General features: G+C 38.6%; 1 protein-coding gene across 3 annotated transcripts in view; it reads left to right on the top strand.

Annotated features, from left to right (window-relative positions):
• LOC121949861 (cyclin-dependent kinase 17-like) overlaps positions 1–21,700 on the top strand; it is a 40,627-nt gene extending 18,927 nt beyond the window's left edge. The window contains exons 3-18 of one of the 3 annotated variants that reach the window (XM_042495669.1): positions 881–898; positions 2,609–2,773; positions 3,663–3,796; positions 8,947–9,072; positions 13,245–13,301; positions 13,440–13,554; positions 14,864–14,958; positions 15,163–15,225; positions 15,654–15,777; positions 16,903–17,023; positions 18,145–18,242; positions 18,402–18,507; positions 18,935–18,977; positions 19,158–19,248; positions 19,420–19,497; positions 20,420–21,700. In XM_042495669.1, coding sequence (XP_042351603.1) covers positions 881–898; positions 2,609–2,773; positions 3,663–3,796; positions 8,947–9,072; positions 13,245–13,301; positions 13,440–13,554; positions 14,864–14,958; positions 15,163–15,225; positions 15,654–15,777; positions 16,903–17,023; positions 18,145–18,242; positions 18,402–18,507; positions 18,935–18,977; positions 19,158–19,248; positions 19,420–19,497; positions 20,420–20,457 — 1,472 coding nt within the window. In that variant the 3' untranslated portion in view covers positions 20,458–21,700. The other 2 variants (XM_042495670.1, XM_042495671.1) reach the window with 2 other exon arrangements.
• Positions 21,701–25,034: the final 3,334 nt, after the last annotated feature.

Below are 25,034 nucleotides of genomic sequence, written 5' to 3'. Positions count from 1 at the left end.
ATTCACTTTTTAACAAATAAAATGTGTAAAATGTGCTGGATTTTTACCCCAAGAAAATATGTGAATATCATTGAGAAACTGAATGAAGAATATAAAAAAAAATATGTAAAAAAGAATATGTAAAAAAATAATAATTTTATCTTCATTACCTTGTTTTCATAATCGTTGGGAGCCAAAATCTTAAATAAAAATTAATTTTGATAAATTGCCCAGCTCGAGCATACACCTGTCCTCAGTCTGCATGATTAATTTTGTCAGATTCACCGATTTGTTATAAGGGTAGTAGATCAGGTATGAATAAAATATCAGTAATTATATATTGTAACATAGTGCTTTTTGGAAAACTAATGGAGAAATTATCATTTGATTAGACAACTTACTAAATTAATTATTTCATAATAGCGATGCAAAAAATAGCATCAGAAATTCAATATTGCCATCAGTCAGTTCTGCCTGTTGAATTGAAACATTGCTCACAAGATCTAATTAAACCAGAGATATTAAAGGGATAGGTACCATGGTTACCCTTGACGTGTTCCCACTGCTGCTTCAAACATGATATGATAAACCTCTGCACACTTACTCTACTCTCTCCACCTCTGTTTTTGTGTTTGGGTGGAGGGTTCATCATATCATACATATACTTTGCTGGATTTTGCTGGATACCGCCTTCTGTATTTTCTTATTTTCCGTTTTCGGTAAATTTAGACACTCAGGTGCTCCTTATTTTGATCAAGTACATAAAAATTCTCTGATCCTGTTTTTACAGACAAACTAATGTTTTTGTTTCATTACTATCTTTCTTTTCTGTTTCTCTATAACTGTTGCCTTTTGTCTCATCCTAATCTTCCCTGCCCTTTTTGTATGTGTCGTCCTACAGTATCCAGGGTTCGTACAGGTACTGGAAATCCTTGAAAACACTTGCATGCATTTTAATGTGGTGTTTTTTAGGGTTTTTGAAAGTGCTTGGATTTTGAAAAAAGTGCTTGAACATGCATGCATTGCATTACTTTCATAATCCCTCTCTGACTAAATAATTTGCTATCGAGATTTGAAAAATAAAACAAAGTAAGTCAGATTGTACTAAACTGTACTGGTGCACATACTAAAGTGGCCATTGGGTAGATGTACTGCATATAAATACGTAATTTATCACAGCTGTAAGGTGCTGAAAAAAACTTGAAAATGCTGCAAATGTGCTTGAATTTGATTTTAGAAAAAGTGTGTGAACTCTAAGTATCCCTCTGTCTGAGCCATGTCTGACTGCTAAACAGCTTCTCTGAGGCTCAATTTTCTCCTCACTTTCACAGTTGGTGTTTTAGTTGGTACTGCTCTATACATAATAAATCTTTCACCTCTGTCAGCTCCATTCTTGCTTTTGGACAAATGCTCCTCTGTCAGGCAGTTTTAGAGCCTTTTTTCCAACCAAAATACACTGCTGAGACTACAAGATATTCTGTTTTCATCCTTGACCGTCTAACTTCTCACTTATAATGTTGGCTATTTACAGTATAAGGGTCAAACTGGATGAGAGAACAGCCCACATTGTAATCACCCTAGCTCTGTTTACACATTAGGCCTGTGTTTCAGTGGGAGGCTACAGGAATGTGATATTATGGGAAAATCATAGCACATATAAGTTAGACTGTGCCAAATGCCACTGTTTCATTAAAGTGTTTTTAATAACTTGGACAAGTACTGTTTGCAGGGGTTGCATTTTTTTGTATGACGATTTAAAATATGACAATGTAAAAAGTAAATACATTTCAGTATGCTATAAACTGTTAATATATGGTACAGGCTTAATAACTTATAATAACTCATCAGTTTCCTCAATCAGTCCTTTTCTTTAATCATCTCTATTTCTGGTTTTCTTTTTTTCATGGATGTTGGCACAGCTCTTTGTTCTAAGACATGCTGTTTTCTTCCGTTTCTCACTCTACCTTTTTTTCTCAACTTTCTCAAAATTCAGTATTCTTGTTCAAACATGCTTTATCTTGAGTTGTATTTGTTCAGCATGCATTTGACTATCTCACTATGTCACTGCAGTGAACTGATAGCATGCCAAACTATGCATCAGTAGATTACTAGTTAAAACCTCTTATGTAACAGTGATTATTTTATTCAGTATGGTTTTATGCTATGTAACCAGTAATGTGTAGTTAGTTAAATCAGGAAGCTTTTAAGCCATTAGCTAGCTTGAAATCAGGATCCCAAGACAAGTCCCCACAGACTGAGCTACTGCCGCCCCGAAAAAGTAAACAAGCCAAGCTAGCCCTCCAAGCTAATGTGTGCTAACTACACTAACAGTGGATCAGAAATGCATCAGAAATCAGAAGTGCACCTTTTTTTGTAGACTATAGAAATAAAACAATAGCTGTAACTTCACCATTTCTAAGCAGAAGGCTCAGTCGACTGAGGGGTTTCCAGCTGATACTTTGAATCCTTGACTTTAAGCAGGCAGCCCTTGTTTTTGTTTTTTTTAGGATTTAGGGTTTCTGTTACCAGTTGCATTAATTAATTGGCAGGCTCATAAGCTTTCTCACTAACTTTTTGTCAGATTTTTGTCATCGTTTAAAAAATACATGTTGTGTATCTTCTTCTATAGAGCCTATCGTGAGGAATGGTCGTCCTCCGACGGCCCACAGTGTCCACTCCTTCCTCCACCAGTACACAGGCTCCTTTAAAAAGCCTCCACTGCGACGGCCTCAGAGTGTCATTGGAGGAGGCCTGGGCTCTCTCATGGTCATGCCTCGCAACGGCAGTCGCCTCGGTGAGATACACACACACACACACACACACACACACACACACACACACACACACACACACACACACACACACACACACACACACACAGTCACACAGGCCAAAATAAATTTTGCGAATTTTTTTTTCTGTGACTTTAAAAAGAGGTTCAGTACCAGGAGATTTCTCTTGTGTCACCAGGTTAAATCTGTCTAGAACCTGCAGCAGCGGCTGATTGTATTCCGATTTAAATCTGATGTCAAGCTGTAGATTAGAAGTCCTCATGAAGGATATCCTTAAAAACTAAATGTAAAATCCTTTTACATCACATTTCTTCCGTCAGCTGAGCGCACACACAAACACACACATATATTATGTGCTCAACAAACCACTGCTCGAGGCATATTAGTGCAAACACATCAATGTCAGCACAGTATTTCCCGTGTTACATTCAGTTACACAGTAAGCCATTTGTTAAAAAAAAACAAATGAGACAGAAAATAATGAGTTTGAAAAGATGCAAACCAGCATCTTGGATTCCCAGCCTAGATACAATATTTAAATTCTCAACGCTCCCTAATATCAGCATAAAGCCTGGAGGAAATGTGCTCTATATGTATGGATTTGTTTAGGCATGGGAAAATGTGATGTATGGATTTGTCCTGTGCAGTAAGGCCCCTCGGCAATGAAATAAATTAAATCTATCAGTCTAACTTATTAAAGGTAATACACTTCTTGTCTCCTGCTCGACACAGCCAGGAGCTTGATAAGAACAGAGAGGCTCGTAAGAAATCCAACAGTTGTGTTTTTCTTTCCTGTTGAAGTCATCAGCCAGCATCAAGCCCTGCCCTGTTTCCACAGACCTGCTCCAACTCCAACCTCTTATCCCATTTTTCTTTCTTTCTCCACTCCAGATATTGTCCATGAGAACCTGAAGATGGGGTCGGATGGGGAGAGCGACCAGGCGTCGGGAACTTCCTCTGATGAGGTGCAGTCGCCAACGGGTGTATGTCTGAGGAATAGAGGGAACAGACGCATCTCTGCAGAGGTGGGGATTCTTTCTTTGAGTTTTCAGACCTTTGTTTTCCTTGCATTCTCTTTAAAAGAAGTATTTCACTGCTGGAAAGATGGTATTTTCATAAAACTAAGCTGTCTCACAGCAGAAAGAAAAATACTTTAGAAACTGGTGCAACATGACCAGAGAAAACAGAAAAAAATGCTGTGGCATTCACTTTTGCTCAAGAAGTAAAAATCCTCAAACAACCAGAATGCATTGTGTTGCGACAGACAAAAAATGAATTGCAAATGAATTTGTTTCTTAAAACAATTCAGGCGAGAAATAGGCAACTCAGTAACAGAATTTTGGTTTATATTTTTTCGGCTGCTGCTTAGTTTTACTGTTCGGCCTCTGTTTTCACTGTGCCGAATCAAGTATGGCGCTCACTTCCTGTTCACAAATTTTTGCTATTAAACTTAAACAGGGAACTAAAATATGTTTCTGGAAACATCTGGGCGAGAAACAGGCAGTGCAGTAACATATTTTTGGCTTATAGTCGATCAGCACTATAAGCCAAAAAGGGGCGGGTCTGAGAGGGGCAGGTCTGTCTCTTTAAGCACGTCTATACTCTTTGTGTCTGCAGTGGAGGCATGGGCATATAAAAATGCGGATATATTGCCCGTCATTCAAGTAACAGCGCGAGAGTTAACGACACTGTGGGAGGAGAGACTGGTTAGATGGAGGGAAGTTAACCACAATTCATTTACACAAACTACCCACATTGTTATGCTGGTTGAAAGTCAGCAGAGTATCGCTTTGAATGGTGGATATGGCACCATGCTGTTACTCACCGTAGGCGTGTTCTCGTTGTGTGTCATGAACATGCTGAAGTCCTCAGCTTCCCACAAAATCTCTGCAGGGGACACACACACAAACACATACATATGCACACAGTGACTTCACAAACTGTACTGCTGAACATACGTGTGAAATCTGTTCTTTAAAGGTTTCACAGACGCTACCAACATCACCCACCCTCACCTTCTCTCTTTACTCATGTAGACACACACACACACACACACACACACACACACACACACAGAGTCAGTAAACGAAAGACAGATTTTGACGTTCCTCTGGTGGTTTCATAATGTCAACACATTATGGAAAGACTTGTCACTATGATTAGTATTTTTGTTGTTGTCTAAGAGGAATTTTATTTGACCACAAATATCTTTTGAATCCAGGGTGTGTGATTTTGTATGTATTTAATACAGCACAGTGTTATTATCCCAAATTAATAATGTTTAAGTATTTGCAAACTAACAACAAGCCTTTGCAACAAAAGCAAGTTACTGCAGAGATAAAGTTGTTACAGTGTTTTATTCAGTAGAGCATATGGAAGGACAGACGTGCACACAAATGTAGAACTAGATCAAGAGTGAAAGCTTTAATCCTGCCGGCTCATAGGGACACAAGAAAGGCAGCGTGAAGTAAGAGGAGAAATCACACTGCTTTGTTATATAGGAAACAGATAAAATGGACTTAGCAATATTTTCTATAATTTCTTACTTCAGTTTACATCAGATTATTTTGTAGGTTCCAGTAGTGATTAATCAGAATCAGATGAACAAAATTACATCTGTTTTTGATGCCTCTTTGATTTGTTGAGTGATCTACATAATAAAAAAGTTCTTACATGACTTTTGGATTGTATTTTAGAACTTTGAACAATATCTGAAACTGTGTGTTTATCTCCTCCTCTCTTCAAAAGCTAAGACTGATTCTTTCAATCCATCCTAAAGTCTTCTAATGGGATTTTAGGGTGTACAGTTGACTGTCCAGTTTCATAGTGAAAGTATACAAGGACGTGACTTCTTGCCTTCCGCAATTCTGTTGAATAAATAAATAAGTTGTATATTAAATAAATAAAGCTGAATATTCTCAAACTTACAGTAGAACAGATTTGTTTGTGAAATAAATGTGCCCTATTTTATGATTTGGATGGTTTCTTATTTCAGTTGTCTGTTTTTAGCATTGTCGTTTTGAGCCTTCAATAATCTCTATTCTTATGCTTTGCTTTGTGTAAACACACACACACACACACACACACACAAACACACACTGTAAAATTAAATCAAGTGAGATGTCTATCTTGTGCTACTCCAAATACTGCAGTAGTAGCAGGTTTCCATGGGTAGCTGTAAAACATCTGAAAAGAACTTAAGCTACTTTAATGTAAGAAATATACAATATTACAAACACAAAGAGCGGTTATACACTTTAGTGTTATGGTGTTATGTGTGTATTTTGCTCTGTGGTTGATGTTGACATCTTGCCAGTGAACCACATGTTGCACAGAACCTGCTGGGTGATCATGCGAAGAAACGCCTTGTGATTGAAGAAAACACACTTTCCGCCCTTTGACAGTGTTTATTGGTGGGTTTGATTGCAGGACCTCTGGGGATTTACGAGCAGATACCAGTTGCTAAACAGACGAACCAAACATGCAAGACTGCACGAATAGAAAAAAAACCCCTTAAACGTGTTGTTAAGCAGCTTACTCCATGTGGGGCTACCCACACACAGAGACATGACACATCACCTCTCGCTGTGCATCAACAGAGTGTGCAAGCAGTGCACCACACACTTCCTGTCACTGTTTCACAATCACAGGACGTTTATGTGGACCGAAGCACGTTGTACACAAGCACACATTTATATTAAAGATTCTTTCTCACAAACCACCAAACACTGTGTGTATTGTTTGTGCTGGTACTAACAGCGTGATTGACTGAAAGGCTGTTGTTGATGAAGTGATCCAACAGTGAAATCACCGTGTGAGGGACAGTAGAAGAAGAGTGAGGAAATCCCTCTGTCTGTGGTCAGGTAGAGGATTGTACGTTTCTCAGTGCAGAGGAAGCAGTGCTGTTTTGGGATTACATCACAAGGATTACTGTAATACGGTCCAGATGGGCCCCTGTTGTAACAGATTAGGACGGGTTGATTGGACAACTGGAGGGGTGGAGGAGGATGCAAAGGTCAGGTGATGGATGGCATCGCTTGCTCTGGGGACGAACCAGCAATCCTGATCCAGAAACAAAAAACAGGGTGGGCTTCAAAGCAGCCTGGCAGTTATTTACATGCCTTTATTTATGCATTTTTACAAAATATGGAGAGCTGAAACAATTAGGTGATCAACAGAAAATTAGGTTGCGTCTATTATTATGATAGATTTATTGTTTCTCTAATATGAGAATCAACTGCTTTTGTTTTTCTTAAATGACAATAAACTGGATTATCTTTGCATCTTAGACTGTTGGTCAGACAAATTAAGCAATTTGTGGATGTCAGCTTGGGTTCTGGGAATTTACAACAGAAACATTCCTATATTTAGGGCCTGAGCACCAAACTGTGCATTTTCCGAATTTTTGGAAGTTGCACCATGCCAAAAAACTCATGAAAATTGGTACCCGACCTCCAACCCCAAAAATTTTGTATTCTGGTTGTTTTGGAAACGGGCATGGCAGAAGCGTTCCACAGCGCCCCCTAACGTGTAGCGCCAATGTCCAGTTTCACCTACAATTACAAAACTTTGTACACTTATGTATCATGCCCAGACGCACAGAGAAGCCCCTTGGACCCACCCCCAAGCAGCCTGTAAAACGTGCCTGCCCTGGATAAGGTTCAAACTCAACATTCCAAAGAGGTTTTTTGTTTAAATGTTAATTAATTAATTAATTTACATAAAAAATGTATGGTTTGTTCCACAAATGATGTACATGTACATTTATGTGCCCTCCAGTGCCATCTAGGGGGCGCTGGAAGTACATCAAGTGAAATATTTCACTCCAGGGTCCAACCTCTCTGCGTGCATTATCTGACTTTCACAGAAATTAATTGCCGCTTTAGCTGGAGTTCGCCAGTACCCCAACATACGTGGGGCAGCAAGGACCCTTTCATCGCTGCTTGCAGCTTTAATTTCTGAAATGTTTTTGCAAGTCTGTGAATGCAGTGCAGGTGGCGCTCTTCATGATTTTTTTTCCTCTCTGCAGCAGTTTGTAACTCAGGGGTGGATGATTGATCCGTTGATCTGTTCAGAGCTGATCAGATCCATGGATGAGAGTAGCAGATGCAAATGTAAATGTTTAGACCTAGCAGAATGAACAATTAGATTTCACTTAAATTGCACCTGAGTTCTACTGCTCCATCTGTGCCCAGAGTTCTCTATCCGCTCCAAGAATGTGGTGCACTGAAAAAACGAATAACTCATTTATATATTTATAATAGTGCTCTTAATGAAAGGCCCAGGTCCAAAAGAAGAAAATCTTTTTGTCGAAGCTGATGTTTTAATTGTATTGGGCTGCCACAAATACATGAATAAGACAACGAAAGCGGTCTCAAATTGCTTCAAAAACATACTTAAAGGTGTGAAATCTAACTTTTCTTCAGCTGTAGGAACCCTGACCTGGTGTCTGAATCTGTCAGCTGTAGGCAAACACACAGGCATAAAACTGGGTCACTGTTGGATTTGAGTGAAAGGCTGAAGGGTCAGTTCACCCGTTCACAAGTCACCTTCAGTTACAGATTAATCAATGAGCTTGTTGTTGGAATGCGGAGAGTTGCATATTGTTGAATCTTGGTGAGGAAGGGGGCATTACTAAGTGTCCGGTGTTACCTCAGAGGGAGTGAAAGATTGAAAGCAGTTACAGAGAGAGAGAGAGAGAGGGGCGGATTAACAGTAATCTAACAAATAGAGGAAATGCATGATGGGAAGAATCCAGCCGTTGCATTGTGAGTGTGTTTGATTTTATATAACAAGTTATTAGGATCATGCTTTAGTACTTTGTTGCTCTGGGAAAGACTTTACCCCGAACTCTTAAAGGGCTCCACAGGCTGCCTTTATTATGTACACAAGCCAGTATAGACGCACGCTGCACATGTATTTACAAACACACATATAGACACACACTGCCCTCTCTGTTGACCAGTGAGGCCTGAAGCTGGCCGGTTCTTACAGAATCTACTTGTTTACTCTGGGTTAACGCCATTTTGTTGTCAATCACTGGTGTTTATTTAGAGCTTACACTGTATTCTGAGGGTTTGCTCTTGTTATTTCACGGTTTTACATCATGTTGACACTGTTTTTTAAATGAGCTTGTCTGTTGTTTTCATCCATTTGTGTGTGCGTGTGTGTGCAGGACCTGAACAAACGTCTGTCCCTACCGGCCGACATCCGGATACCTGACGGTTACCTAGAAAAGCTGCAACTGAGCAGCCCGCCCTTTGACCAGCCGCTGAGCCGACGCTCCCGCAGAGCATCGCTGGTGAGTCAGAGAGAGGACAGGGACAGAGGGATGGAGATACAAAGTGGTGGTAAAAACAAAGGGTTGGGTCAAGTTTGGGATTTTTGCAATGCTGGTGTCTAACAGTGCCTGATAAAAATGAAAATATGAAAGAACTGCCCTTTTTTCAATCACAAAGGCAAATTTGAACTTGAAATTGAGCAATATATTACCTCTTAACAGTATACTTAACTGTATAGATATAAACAAATACAAATTCCCATAACACATTCACATAATCAATAAAACCTAACGAAACCACAATAATTGAACACTAAATAACAGCTACAGTGCTATTAACAGCAAAATAAATTCTGAGTTGGGATCAATAATTGTCTGCTTAACTTTTGAGACACTCAGCAGCCAGACGTTTCTCCATTATCTGTTTAGAAGCAGGTGATTTTGTCATTACAATAATAGCTGGTCCACCTTGACAGGGAGCCCTGGTCAGTTTCCAGCGCTGGCACTGGGTTTTTACTACTCAACCTTAAGTCATATGGTAATCGCCAAACACATGATAGACAAAATATATGACTAGCTGGTGAACACAGTGGAGCGTTTAGCTGCTAAAGAGCCAGATATTTTGTCAGGAGTTGGTGGAAAACGAATTTTGACTTGAAGTATAATACATGAGCTATTAGCAGTTCCTGTTTCCAATGGATGTACAGACAGCTGTCACTCTATTATTTTGATAATGAAGAAATCTGATGATTAACAGGCAAGATCAGGAGTTTCAAGCTTTTTCTATGACATCTAAGTGGATTTGTTAACTTTTATATGCCATGGAAAGTGTAAATCACACTGAATCTAAAAAATATGTATATAATGAACATCTTATCGTTCAGATTTAATTGAGTAATGAATCAGAGGATGAGTGCTTTTTTTACGCAATATGTGGCAGTGCAGCTCTTTTAACTGCCTCTTTGTTCTGTTGGTGCTGCTGCTGATGTTGACCATTTTGGTAAAAAGGTGAAATCAGTGGGCCAAAATGCAGTACAATAACTATCTTCCTGTTGTTATACACTTGGCATACTGCCCCTCTCAACTCATACAGTGTCTTTACCCAGAGCTGCAAAGATGAGTTAATAAGTTGTCAACTATTACATTAAATCCCAGCTAGCTTATAATCGATTTAAGCTATTTTTAGGGAGAAATTCATTGATTTTAGCTTCTTAAATATTAATATTTTCTGGTTTCTTTTCTCCTATATGACAATAAACTGAATATATTTGGTTTGTGGACAGAACAAGACATTTGAAGATGTTATCTTAGGCCTTGGGAAACACTGACTTTTTTTTTTTTTACCATTTTCTGCAGTTTTACAGAGCAAACAACTAAATGATTTATTGAGAAAGTAATTGACAGTAAAACAATGGTAAGTTGCAGCCCTATATGCCTTATGCCTCTATCAATTGAGGACCAAATAGGTCTGCTTTTGGCTAATAACACATATTAATCTGACAAATCAAGATAGTTCATCACATTCGTTCAGTCTCATTGTTTTTCAGCATTGCCTGCAATGGTCTCAGAAACCCAAAGACTCTGAAGTTTGACAAATACATTCAACATTTCATGGCACATCGCTTCTCCCAACCATAGTCTTATCTAACATTTTGGATCTAAAATCGGATTCTGCAGGGCAGTTCTTAGCCTGAATTGTCAGATAAATTTAGTGGAATACAAAGTTCAATATTTTCCTGTGAAATGTTATATTTCAAAAAACTCTAGCACTGGTACCTCTAAACTGTGCTTATGTAAATGCACAGTATTTGCTGCCCACGTCTGAGAGTGAGCAGTGCTGATTTGAGAATCGGCAGCGGAGGAGAATCAGGCGGAAACAGAGAGAAATAGACACACAGAGGCTGTCAGGGAGAGGCTGCAACACATAAAGATAGTTGTGTTTTATTTAAAGGCAGCTAGAAACAGAAGTGAGAGAGTGAGAGCTCACACCTTGTCCTGTCTTATCTCCTCCACTCAGCCTGTTGTCAAGTCTTTACATTTCACCCAAGCATTCACTTTGTTAACAACTTCAATAATTGGCTTGTGGTTTTACTTTGAATGTCAAAAGCAGAACGAAGGAAAAGTAAGAACACTGTGCCTCACCCAGTCCACTGCATTTGCATACACGCTCCCCTGCAGAGTTGTTTATAAAGTGCAAAGAGACTTCGCGTTGCACCGAGACCTCTCAGCTCATCTGGTCTTCAAGCTGTACAGAGGGCCAGTTTGTTTTTAAAGTTAGTTTCCATGCTCCTAGTTGTTGGCTTTCCTTTGATTCTCAGTCTGTCTTTCATACCAAGCATCTTAGTTGTGAAATACTTTGTATGTGGGCTTTTTGTAGCTGATCAGTTACAAAGTGTAACTTTTTTCTAATTTCTAAATCACATCAAGACTGCAACTAGTGATTATTTCCATTATTAGTGAATTTGCTGTATTCTCTTGATTTATCAAGTCATTATTTTAGCTGTAACATGTCAGAAAACAGTGACAAATGCCAAGGTGATAGATTTAGATAGCTTGTTTAAAGTTCAAAGTTCAAGTGCACATCGGGATACACACACTCATTTTATTGACAGCTTACATTAAAATGTGTAAACATACATTTAATAAATGCTCTGATTTTTTACTTTTTAAAGTCTCTAGTATCACAAGTGTTAAAGCTATGTTTACATCGACCACATCTATAATTCCCATTACATCTTAAGCAAGCCAGGTAGTTTTCATGTTGGGATCCCTATGCATAGATGTCACAATAAAGTCCCTTATATCCTTACCCCTTTTATAATGAAACCTTGGCATTGAGGCAGAGATATGCTGCACACAAGGATCACATTTAAAAAAAGACCCCAGGATTTTTAAGTAATGTTCTTTACCCTTCCAGAGATAGTATTGTAGTCAGACACAAAAGAAACTCTGTTGTGTCTGTTGTCTCTATAGGATGGATAAAATAGTTGTCGTTTTTGTTTAAATGTGTCCAGTTTACAATCACGAATGACAAATAAAAGCATCAACTCAAACATTAAAGAAGCTGGAACAAGCAAAATGTTGCCATTCATGTTTAAAAATGAGTCTTAGATAGTTGATTAAAGGGCGCAATGTAGCCCACAGGTGTGGACGCCACATTAGGTCGGCTCCAAAAGTCACACAGTAACACAAGCTAACTGATCAAAGGATGACGGTGTGGTGCAATAGATAACCAAACTGTATATATATATTCCAGTAGCACTCCTAATTTGCGGTTCAATTCCAAAAATATAAAATCAATACATGGCAGCAGATGTTTAATTGTGACAGGCTGCGGCAAATAAATGTGTGGGAAACCTTGCACTGGTGGACCAGCAACTCCTTGTATGCTGTGAGGTAAAAGTACTGTTTCTGTCAAAGGAGTCTGGTGGCTTTGGACGAGGGCAGAATCAAAACGTATTTTAGCCGCCAAAAGAAAGGACCTCTGAAAAAAATCTAAATCAGTTTCAGTGTACACTAAATGTAGGGTATTTTACTGCTTTACCTTTCCAGCAGACAGCCCCATCAGGGAACTGAAGCAGTTATATTGTCTTTAATGCATCTAGACTCGTAATTTTACCTCACAACACACAGGAGCTGCTGGTGTACTGCCGCCTCAGTTGTTTTGTTTGTGTTATTGTGTGACTCTGAACTGAACTAACGTTGCTCCACAGCTTTAATTGGGTTTACATGTGGCAACAACATCATGCAGAAACAGCATGCTTGTGAAAAAAGTGCTGGTGAAAAAAGCATTTTGATGCTAACACGTACACACAATTTGAATTTTCAGATGACGAGGAACACTATTGTTCAGCTACAGATGATATACATTTTTTTTTAAATGATGGAGCTGCCCTTTAAATAATTGTCGGAGCTCTAAAGCACATTCGAGTTTTCATTGTGTATTAAGCATGCTTTATAAATAATGTTTGCCTTGGCTTCCCTATAAACAAACACATTGTAAAAGCCAAAAGCCAACGGTCCTTTGTCACAACAGATTAGCTATGATGGTGGTTGGGTGTGTATGACCTCCTTACATCCCCCCTCTGTCGCTGCGAGGCCGTCATAAGGATTTGCCGTAGTGTCTGTAAGCTTGTCAGTGCTAATAAAGACGCTGCCCTCATTAATGCTGTTTGTCCTTTTCTCTCCTCCAGTCAGAAATAGGATTCGGGAAGCTGGAAACCTACATCAAACTGGACAAACTAGGGGAGGTACGTAAGAGTGTGTGTTCACTGTTGACCTTCACTTCTTCACAGGTGTTGATGTTCTCATTGAGATACAACACATACAGACACAGTTATAGAGTTTACTTTTAACCCCTGACAGCCTATCTCACCTTTATCCTCCAGGGCACGTACGCTACAGTCTTCAAGGGGAGGAGTAAGCTGACGGACAACCTTGTGGCGCTGAAGGAGATCAGACTGGAGCACGAAGAGGGGGCGCCATGCACAGCAATCAGAGAAGGTAATAATGGTTCACTGTTGCACCGTGAACCTCATACCTGTCCCTCAGCCGCCTTCAGTTTTAAAATGTTAACTTACCAGGAATATATCACTTATTTCGCAGCATGAAAGAAGTTTCTTGCCATAACAGAAAAACAGAACTCTAGATAATTAATCATTAGGCTTTATTGTCATTTACTGATGGTATTCTTTTATATTACATTTTGTGGCGGTAGGATACAGTGGCGGGACTCACCAGAGGACCATGATACGATATTATGACAATACTCAAGTCACACCATAATATTATTCCAATTTGAAACGTTTTGGAATATGAGTTTTGGGATAACATATTCAAATATATTGGTAATTGTTACTTTTTTCAACTGCAAATTATGGTCCCAAAATAAAACATTTTTCACATTTATTACAAGTTAAAAGTCATTTCATCTCACTTCAGTCATTTTTTATTAAAGTAAACTGAATATAGTGGCCTGAAAAAGCAGTTTATTTTATAGTTTAGTTAAGTTTAATTTCTGTCTGCAATATTAGTAATTTATATATAAAGATATTGATACTTGGCATCCATGTATCAATACAACATTGCCACCAGAATATCATGATTCTATACTGTACTCATTTCTTTTTCAACTAGTAGAACAACAAAGACTTTAAAAGTATGCTGTCTCACTGTTTGTTTCTCTCAACAGCTTAGGAAGAAAGTATTTCATGCAGGCAGTTTGTCATGTTGATTTGATTTATTTGGCATATAAAAAAAACAAACATGCAGACACGCTTGGGTCACTGACATACCCACGCATTTCCACATATTTTATTCATAAAAGAGGGAAAGGGACATTGTTCTATGAACAATTATCCGGACATAATGCTCCACTTTTATCTACAAGAGTTACATGAAAGTGTTAATGAGGTTTTGTTCAATAAATGTAAACTGACATTCAATAAATCGCTGAAGTGCCTGAAACTGAGACAGGTTTCTAGTAGAAATGCATTGTTAGCTAGTTAGTTAGTTAATTTAGAGTCACAATGTAAGACCAATTGTAGAAAAGAAGTTCTGCAAAATTACGAGAGCAATGTTTGTATCTTGTGGCCTCTTTGTCCTTTGTTTTGTTTTTCTTTGAATACTGTATTTTATATTTTTGTTTTAAGACTGTGTTGATTGTTTAAATCTACGAGTCTGAGACATGAGTGTAAACCCAGAGACATCAGAGTCAGATATAAGACAAAGTCAACTTTACGCATCTCATTAAAGACAATGAGTGTCATCACATCCTCACTTTTACAGCTGTCACCTCTTTCTCTTCCTCTAGTGTCGTTACTGAAGGACCTGAAACACGCCAACATTGTTACACTGCACGATATCATCCACACAGACAAGTCGCTCACACTGGTCTTCGAGTACCTGGTGAGACCAACAAAACCTCGACCTTCACTTCCTCAGTGACTCACATGTTATTCTGTGCACGGATGCTAAAATGAATTTATTTTACATAATTATTATTCATGACCCTCTGCAGAGTTGAGGATGACAATACAGGAGCACAACTGTTGCTGTGCCTGTAGCCTTTCCATTCACCTAACAGCGTCTCTCTCTCTCCCTTTTGTCTAGGACAAAGACCTCAAGCAGTACATGGACGATTGTGGGAACATCCTGAGCATGCAGAATGTCAAGGTGAGCCTCTGCAGGCGGCCCTGCTGGCACCGCCAACCACATCAACTGCCATGACTTTGTGGTTACTGTCAGTGCAAGAAAAACTCTTAGTGTGCCCCCTGGTGGTAGAGGGTAGACAGTGGCAGGAAAAGTGGAACGTACTTTTCCTGACCTTACTATTTCACAAAGATCTATTTTGTCCAAACTGGATTCGTTGTCACTTTGAAAAAGAAAATACTGCGTGTTAAACTCATCTTAGGCTGTTTGAAAAGTGCATGTAAATATTATGTTTCTGTAAGCATAATTTCAAACTCAATGATTTTATTCTGCTAAATAAGATATCGATAAACTGCATGTGATGATGCAACAGCATTTATTAAGCACCACTACCTGAAACTGATGTTGCCGATATGATGATAGTTTCTAATGAAAAAGATATCTTTTCCCAGATTTTTCTCTTCCAGATCCTGCGAGGCCTGGCGTACTGTCACAGACGGAAAGTTCTCCACAGAGACCTGAAGCCCCAGAATCTGCTCATCAATGACAGAGGAGAACTCAAACTGGCTGATTTTGGTAAAACAAAAACTAAAAAGAGTGTTTTCATCAATTATTAATCTATATAAAGTTGAAGAGTCCTAGTTAAACAGTTTATAATGCATAATCTAGAGTGCATGATACAAGTTAATTTAAGGCATGTCCAACTTTACTTTTACTCGATAAAGTGTGCATAATCTGGATGCAAAAAAGGTGCAAGTGCAGGATTTAGTCCTGTGATTATTCATAGGTTTGTTTTGGGTGTTACATGAATTCCACCAATCAGCGTCATGTCCGATTCTCTTTATGTGCGCATTATTCAGAAAGTAGGTAGGCGTAGGTGGGATGCTGGTTGGTGAAATAATACGTCTTTAATGACAAAAATATTAATTGTATTCTCTAAAATGTGAACAGAGCAGAGCAGAGCTGCTGCCAATTCCTGTTTTAAGAGTGTGCAGTTTTAAGTTTTAAAAGGAACAGCTTAACTTCAATTACTTCAGAAGCTAAAAGTAAAGTTTATAACAGCAGTGTTTAGTTCTGCTGCTAAAATATCTCTCAATATTTGCTACAGTGGGATCACTGCTATGATGTCTGTGCGCTCAGCAAAAACCTCTCACTTTGTATTGCCAGTATTGCTCACCAATATGATGAATCCACAATGCGATTTCTTTTAAATAGCAGGAAAATACTGTGACATTCTGACTTAAGACCAGGGTTTGTTTGTTTGTTTGGGTCAGTGGTGCAAAAAGTAGCAATGCCCCAACAATGTGCCTGACCACACTTCATTTAACGTACATGCCCATGTGCACAAAGGTGGGCGCAAGTACGTTCACTACGTATCCAGTGTGGGCATGGCCGATAAAATGACCACTGTGTTGTCACTAGCAGTGACAGTTGTACTGCGCTGTGAGCCACTTTGCGCCGGGTGTAAGATAGGGCCCTAAGATACTTCTGTGACATGAATTATCTTCCGCTTGGATGAAAGATGACACCTGTTATTACATTTCTGAAGCTATTTTTATCTATATTACAAGCACTGTTTCCTACAGGGAAGTCATGTGAAAACTGGATGAATATTTGGCATTTAAGTTAAAGCCCTTCATATGAAGTTTCTCCTAAACGTGCCCATTGGATGTGTTTTTATTGCTCATTTCTGCTCCACAGGGCTGGCAAGGGCAAAATCCGTGCCCACTAAAACATACTCTAATGAGGTGGTAACACTTTGGTATCGGCCTCCCGACGTGCTCCTGGGCTCCTCTGAGTACTCCACTCAGATAGACATGTGGTGAGTGGGCCTCGCTCAACAGGGGGGATTACTACTGTTAGAAAACACTCATTAGACTCCTGGCTTCTCTCTATTTATGTCCATGTGAGCGCAGTGAAGGTGCAGTAGCAATAGCCCCCATGAAAGTGTTTTTAATTTTTGTCTGTTTATTTGAAGTCTCTTGCTGCTTCAGTAATTTGTGAAATAAGTGCAGATGTTTGGAGCTTCTTTGATGCTTTTATGCTGAGCAACTTATGAAGTGCAGCAGCAGACAGGTGTGCTAAAGGATGCAGTAAAAAAATCTGTGAGATTTCGGAATGTTGGTTTTCTTTTTGCAAGACTTTGGCACAAAACAGATTGGATCAGCAAATAGTATTAAAAGTCTCTATAGAGACCTTTTTTGTTATTTTTAAGATATAACATAACATAATCTTAACGTTTTAGCAGCAAAACCAAGCATTGTTAATGAACAGAAATGGACAGTGCACACCTGCCTCAAGTTGTTACCTGGTAGCCATTTGTGCTCCTGCTGTCTGCAGCAATCTCTCTCAATACTGGACCAGTTTCAAAAACTGTTGTAGCAAGGCTTTATTTGCACGGGACGGGTAAACCTCGGGACCTCTGGTAATTTGTAATAATTGCAGAAGTAGTCAATGATCTTAGTCCCGTGCTAATCTGCCATGCCCGTAATTTGTCAAGTAAAATTCCACAGCCAATTACCTTACACATTTCGCCAAACACAGAGGTTATGTGTCAATATTAATCTCGTGTAATTCGGCATCTCTGAGATTTGGGGTTGTATTTGGGATTTCTGTTTTGTCAGTGCCTTGATTCTGTCTCTATCCAGGTCGTGAATTATGGAGGCTGCTTTTGTAATTACAAATTGATAATATTTTGGGTGTTGGAGGCTCATCTTGCCACACGACATGGAGGCCTGTCACTGAAAGGGCAAACTCAAGTCAATCAGAAGATAAAAAAACTTCAGAATTGGTTCTGTTTGTTTAATCCAATTTAAAAGAAAAATAAAAGAGTTTTGATCCACAAAGGGGTAACACACATACTATTTTATTTGAATAAGTGATCAAGCTTCAGTCAAACATTTGTATACGATCTAATCCCTCTTGTCTGTGTCTTCCTGTCAGGGGTGTCGGCTGTATATTCTACGAGATGGCTGCCGGCAGGCCCCTGTTCCCAGGCTCCACAGTGGAGGACGAGCTGCACCTCATCTTCAGGCTGTTAGGTCAGTGCTGCCCCCTGCTGACAGGGGAGCACCCACACTTTTAATATGAGCCTTTAATCGCATTAACCCTGGCATGTAGCCCCTGTGGCAGCGTGAAAAGCCCCTCCAGCTGCCACGGTACAGCCTGACTAACAGGGTCGATTGAATGTCCCTCCACAGGCACTCCCACAGAAGACAGCTGGCCTGGAATATCCTCCATCGACGAGTTCAAGTCCTACAAGTTCCCCAAGTACAAGGTCCAGCCGCTCATTAACCATGCGCCCAGGTGAGACTGGCAAACTTCTTTCTTGAACAGCTTCTCCTCTACATTGTTTTTTATATCACATCAGATACAGTGTGCTGTAACTTATCAAATGAGGTTATTTCAGATATTTTATTTGGCAATGACAGTTTTCAACTCTCCCCCCGTCCACTCTCTTGTAGTCTTTTTATCATTGAAGATGGAAATGACCAAATGTTTCTAAACAGGCCCAGGTACAAGAGAAGTCAGTGTATGTAGAGCTTTGTAGATTTCAGAGTTAGACATTAGTATTATTGGTTTGTTTAGTTAAGAGTGTGTGCTCTTTGTCCCTTCCTGTAAGGAAATCCTGTGGAATAGTTGACTGTGTTTCCTTCCTTATACTCGCCAGCATCTGTGAGTCACCCCACCTCTCCTGACCTCTCTGCCTGCCCCTCTATCTCCCCTCTTGTAGGTTGGACACTGATGGCATCGACCTGCTGATGTCATTCCTAAAAGTGAGTCTCACGATATCTGCCAGGCATTACTGGCATGTTAAAAGCAGTGTGACACATTTTGCAGCTATATTAAGAATATATTTTTGGAGAGAAGTGCATCAAGGCGCAATCACACATTGCTGACTCCATTTTGTTGTTGTTCTTTAATGACCATGTTTTTCTTCCTGCCCCAAATTTCAGTATGAGTCAAAAAAGAGGATCTCTGCTGATGAAGCAATGAGACAGCCGTACTTCAGGAGCCTGGGGCCACGTGTGCACACACTGCCAGAGAGTGAGTAATGAAATGGCAACGCAGTAATGCAGACTTGGCAGGCTCCCTAAGGTGCAAGTTGAAGGATATTGCAGCGTACAGTGAGGATCAGTTACAGGCTCATAACAAAGACACTATTCTCCTGGCAAGATGTGATTTCTGTTGCACTGACTGGCTCTTTATGTCTGGCAGGCATATCCATATTCACACTGAAGGAGGTCCAGTTGCAAAGAGATCCTGGCTACCGGAACTCGTCGTACCCGGAGTCAGGTGAGGAATGATGAACGTGTGAATGCTGTGATTGCTTGTGTTTTCACTGTGAATCAGACATTTTCAAACCGTTAGTCGTTCCTCCCAGGGGGGCAAAGGAGACATGGGGCAAAGATTCTGCAGGAGGTGAAATTGACAGCTGATGCTAGCGTTATAAAAACAACAGGATGTTAATTATTGTTTTTGGGCCCATTCACGGTCAGCAGCAGCATGACACAGCTCATTGAGCCCACTGAGGTAACTTTAACCATATTGCTGTAAATATGCATTTTGTGTTTTTAATGTATGCCTTCTTTAGGATCCAACATGCCAGGTGGGTTTGGTGTTTTTTCCCTCAGGAGGTATTTTCTGAAACTTAACAGCTGAACTCACCATTTAAAAACAATTTAATTAACGAATAATTGGTAAGGCTTTTTAAAATTTGTGTTGACTGAGTGCCATTTTAAGGAGTCAGCTTGTGATTGAGGCCTACAGGGGAGAAGTGAACACACCATGACTTTTTATGACATATACGATGACATGTTTTAGGGTCTACTATATGATGATTTTTTAAAAAATTAAACATGCTATACTATATTTTCATGACTTATCGTACTACTGTCAAAAACAGTATTGTATGTAATAAAAAATGTCTTAGACTGCAGCATCCTGGAATGATATGCCTGCATCTTACAAGAATGTGATCTCTTTTGCACTGCTCTCTTATTAGCCTTTAATTAGGATAAAATTATCAGTTATATCAAAGCTTGCTGCAAAAACCTTCAAAGAAAAAAAAAGTTAAGTATATTATGTCATAAAAAGTTATAGTTATAGGGTGTCAAAAATGTCATAGCACAGTATGTCATATAATGTCGGTATAGTATGTCAAAAAATGACACGCATACCTTGACACAATAATAACCTTTCTTTTCTCTCCCCTCAGGTAACGGAAAGAGCAGAAGACAAAGCATGCTGTTTTAGATTCTCTGGACTGTATTTCTTTTTTTATTTGGGAAGCATCTCCCAGCTGTACAGTCATGCAAAATGGATCAGTAACCCGAGATGGATGTTGGCGTTGAGCATCCCCATCATCATCACTCCCCCCAAGCTACTTGGGAAACTCGTCCACAGTGCGACCGACCCCCTTTCAAGGTCTGGCCTGAACCTGACCTATAAGAGACATTTATATACTGTACATCTATATTTATTGAGAAGAGAATTTGCTGCTAAATCTAACTACTGTCTAGAATTCTAACTGGCTCAGTCACTTTAATGAGTACATGCAATGTGTATAGATTAAGTTTTTTTGTTTTTTTTTTTTGAAGTGATGGTATTTTAAGTAATATTTTTGTCATTATTTCCATTTTAATGCATAAAATCTCCACCTCAAAGCTCCTCAGTGTGTGTAGGTGTGTAAGGTGCACATACAAACAGACAGATGTTTCTGAAGCAACTTGTATGTGACCGTTTACTTTGAAGGTTTTTGCAACCAGCTTTGATATAACTGATAATTTTATCCTAACTGGAGGCTAAGACGAGAGCAGTGCTGTCAAGCTGTGTGCAAAATAGATCACATTCTTGTCAGATGCTGGCATATCATTCCAGGATGCTGCAGTCTCTGTCGTGACCAATGAACAAATGCAAGAGGGAAAAAGGCAGCATAGGATTATTAACAAGGGCATTACCGGATTAGTTACGTCTCCTAAATTCTTCAGAAAACCAATATGTAACTACAGTGTACAACCTTCTCATCCTGACACTTCATCTTCTCCAGTTTTTTTTACAAAGAGGAGGTGCAAAGTGTATCCCAGGTGTTTGAATCTGCTGCCTTTGTGCATCACAAATGTGTTTTCCTCTCTGCCATTCCCATCTCCATCAACTGTAAAAAAAAAAAAAAAAAAAAAAAAAAGGAAAAAAAAGAAAAAGATTTTTTTTTCTTCTGGATTGCCTCCATCATTGTGTTGCATGCCTGCTGCTCTGTTGTATGAGGAAGCACACAGCCACTGAACTCCTGTATCAGGGAGCATTAGCTATAGTCCTGCCCCTAGTGGATAATGAGACACAGCCTATTTAACAGTGTTACAAGAGATGTTTTGTATGATATTCTTTAACTTTATTTGTTGATAATTGTTATTGGTGTGGGATTTTGTTGAAGATGCCCTCCCATATTTGAGCTTTTTTCCCCCAAAGTAAAGAAAATTAAATTTAAAGTTTAAAAAGGAAATCATGTTTATTGGTTTGTTTTTTTTCCTGTTGTCTAAGCATTCTGTTTCATTCATTATTCGGATAGTTTATCCTATTAAGGTTCATAGGCGTTGGAGCCCATCCCACTGGGCACTGGGCAGACAGGTCAGCAGATTATCACAGCTGACTGTGATAAGACTGGAGGCATTATGTTTACGGGTTGTCTGTGCTAACTTTGAAGAAAATATTAAGATGTTGTGTACACTATAATGGGTGAACATACTTACAAACATCCATTTGGACTCAAGGATGAACTGTTTTTTTTGGTGGTCGAAGTTCAAGGTGGCTGTGGCCAAGTATTTGTCCCTCTTGTAAACGCAATATCTCAAGAACACTGTAGAGACAGTGTGACAGTGAAATATGACTCAAACAGCTTGTTGACGTCACACTGCTCGTTTAATGTTTGCAGGGAAGCTCAGATATTCTTCACAGGTCATACTTTTGTAAAAGCAGAAACAGATATAAAGTTTAGAGTCCCAGATGTAGCAACAGCAGCATGTCGATCCAGGGGGTGACTCCTGTCTGACCCAGTGTGTCCAGGTTACGTCCTCACGTCGGCGTGCGTTGCAGTACACAGAGAGGTGATCATTACAAGACTTTATGGAACTTACTTCAAATTTGACTCAAACATTCAATTGGACTCAAGAATAAACTGATTCAAATCTGGTGGTCAAAGGTCAAGGTCACGATAAAGCATGTTTTCGGCTATAACTCAAGAATTTCTATGCCTATATTTTCACACAAATGTCTAATCATTTTATATCCACAATGTCAAAGGTCAACTGTGACATCATAATATTATGAAAAAACCCAAAACACTTTTCTGGCCCTTACTCAGCGTCAAACATACAGGAACGGACGGGGACACATTTGGTCAGATTCTAAATTTGTGACGCTAATTTTGTGTGTGTGTGTGTGTGTGTGTGTGTGAAGCATCCATGTTTTCACAGACATGGATGTAAAGTAAGTTGTACTTGACTGGTGCACGAAGGCATACAACTGTGAGGTAGTAATTCGGGTTATGGCATTCTATGTCATGTTTTATCATGTACTTTACTGTCAATATCATGGCATAATACACTAAAGACTTTCCTTATTATAAACTACTATCATCTTAAATGACATCCCATACTATGACTTTTTATGAAATAATAATTTTTTTGACTAACTACACTAGTACATTTTTTATGACACACAATGCTGACATTTTTTGACAAACCATACTATATACTATGACATTGTCTTTGGACATAATTTACATTACTTTACATGTCATTTTTATGACACAATATGACTTTTTTATGACCCATTATATTGATGTTTTTTATGATACAATTTCTGATGTCATAGTATACTATGACTTATTGTGCTATTTGGGATGAAATACTATACTGTGACTTTTTTATGCTATTTTGAAAGACAAACTAGTTATTTCATCAAAATGGGATAAAAAAAAGTCATATTAAAATATGTCAAAAATGGCACAAAAAAGTCAGATGATTGGATGCTGCCGCAAAAATAAAAAACAATAACAAAAAAAACCCCAAACTGATTGATACTAAAGGGTGTCATCCAAAATAGCACAAAAAATGATACTATAGTGTCATCGCAAAGTAGTAGAAAAAACGTCACTACACTGTGTTGTCCAAAATATAAATAAAAAGTTATACTATAGTATGCTGTTCAGCCATTTTTGGGACATGTCAAAATTTGAGATTTTTCAGCATACTCTACTATGCAGTTTGCGGCCATTTTTTCAACATGCTATTATATGATGTTTAGGCCTTTTTATTGACATCCTATACTATGACTTTTTGGCCATTTTTACAACATGCTATGCTATGAGGCATTTCTACGAGGTATAATAAGCGATTTTTTGGACGTCATTTTTCGCCGTTCTATACTATGCAGTTTTGTGCCATTTTTTTTTGACATACTGTATTATGACTTTCTGGCCTTTTTTGACCCCGTTTTAAATATGCTATACAATGACACATGTCTACGAGTTATAATAAGCATTTTTAAGCCATTTTTTGGACATGTCAAATTTAGTAATTTTTTGCCATACTATACTATGCAGTTTTTGGCCATGTTTTCGACAATGGATATTATGAGTGTTTGGCCCTTTTTGTCATTTCTTTAAGATGTGCTATACTATTGCGCATCTCCACTATCTTTAATAAGCAGTTTTCAGCTATTTTTCGAACATTTCAAAATTTGATTTTTTCTACAATACTACACGATGCGGTGTTGTGCCATTTTTTTCGACATGCTATAGTATGACTTTTTGGCCTTTTTTGACGATTTGAATATGCTATACTATGACTCATGTCTGACACATATAATAGGCTGTTTTCAGCCATTTTTTGGACATGTCAAAATTTGAGATTTTTACCTATGCTATTGTGTGTGGTTTTTGGCCATTTTTTCAATGTGATGTGTTTTGACTTTTTGACGTTTTTTTGGGCCCTTTTTTCAACATACATGCTATGGTGTGACTCTATGAGCTATAATAAGTGCTTTTCAGCCATTTTTTCATTTTGCTAAATTATGACTTTTTGGCCCTTTTTGGGCCATTTTTTCATTTTGCTAAATTATGACTTTTTGGCCCTTTTTGGGCCATTTTTTCAATATGCCATGCTATTGCGCGTCTCTGTCAGCTATAATAAATGGTTTTCAAATATTTTTTGGACGTCAAAATTTGAGATTTTTACCAATGATATAGTGTGCTGGGATTTTTTTTTTTTTTTTTTTTTTTTTTGCCATTTTTTAAACATGGTAAATTTCGACTTTTTGGCCTTTTTTTGGGCCCTTTTTCAACATGCTATTCTATTGCGCAACTCTGTGAGCTCTAATAAGTGGTTTTCAGCCATTTTTGGACATGTCAAAATTTGACATTTTTACCAATGCTATAGTATGCTGTTTTTCGCCATTTTTTCAACACGCTAAATTTTGACTTTTTGTCCCTTTTTGGGCCCTTTTTTCAACATGTTATGCTATTGCACAACTCTATGTGATATAATAAGGGGTTTTCAGCTATTTTTTGGAAATGTCAAAATTCAAGATTTTTACCAATGCTATAGTAAGCGGTTTCTGGCCATTTTTTCAACGTGCCAAATTATGACTTTTTGACAGTTTTTGGGCACTTTTTTCAACATGCTATGCTATTGCACATCTCTGTGAACTGTAATAAGTGGATTTCAAATATTCTTTAGACATGTCAAAATTTGAGATTTTCACCAATGCTATAGTATGCGGATTTTGGCCATTTTTTCATCATGCTAAATTATGACTTTTTTTTTTAGCTATTTTCG

This window comes from Plectropomus leopardus, chromosome 11 (assembly GCF_008729295.1).
Source record: "Plectropomus leopardus isolate mb chromosome 11, YSFRI_Pleo_2.0, whole genome shotgun sequence".
NCBI classification, from domain to species: Eukaryota; Metazoa; Chordata; class Actinopteri; order Perciformes; family Serranidae; genus Plectropomus; species Plectropomus leopardus.
Note: the sequence above shows the minus strand (reverse complement) of the source record. Positions and strands in the feature narration are given on the sequence as shown.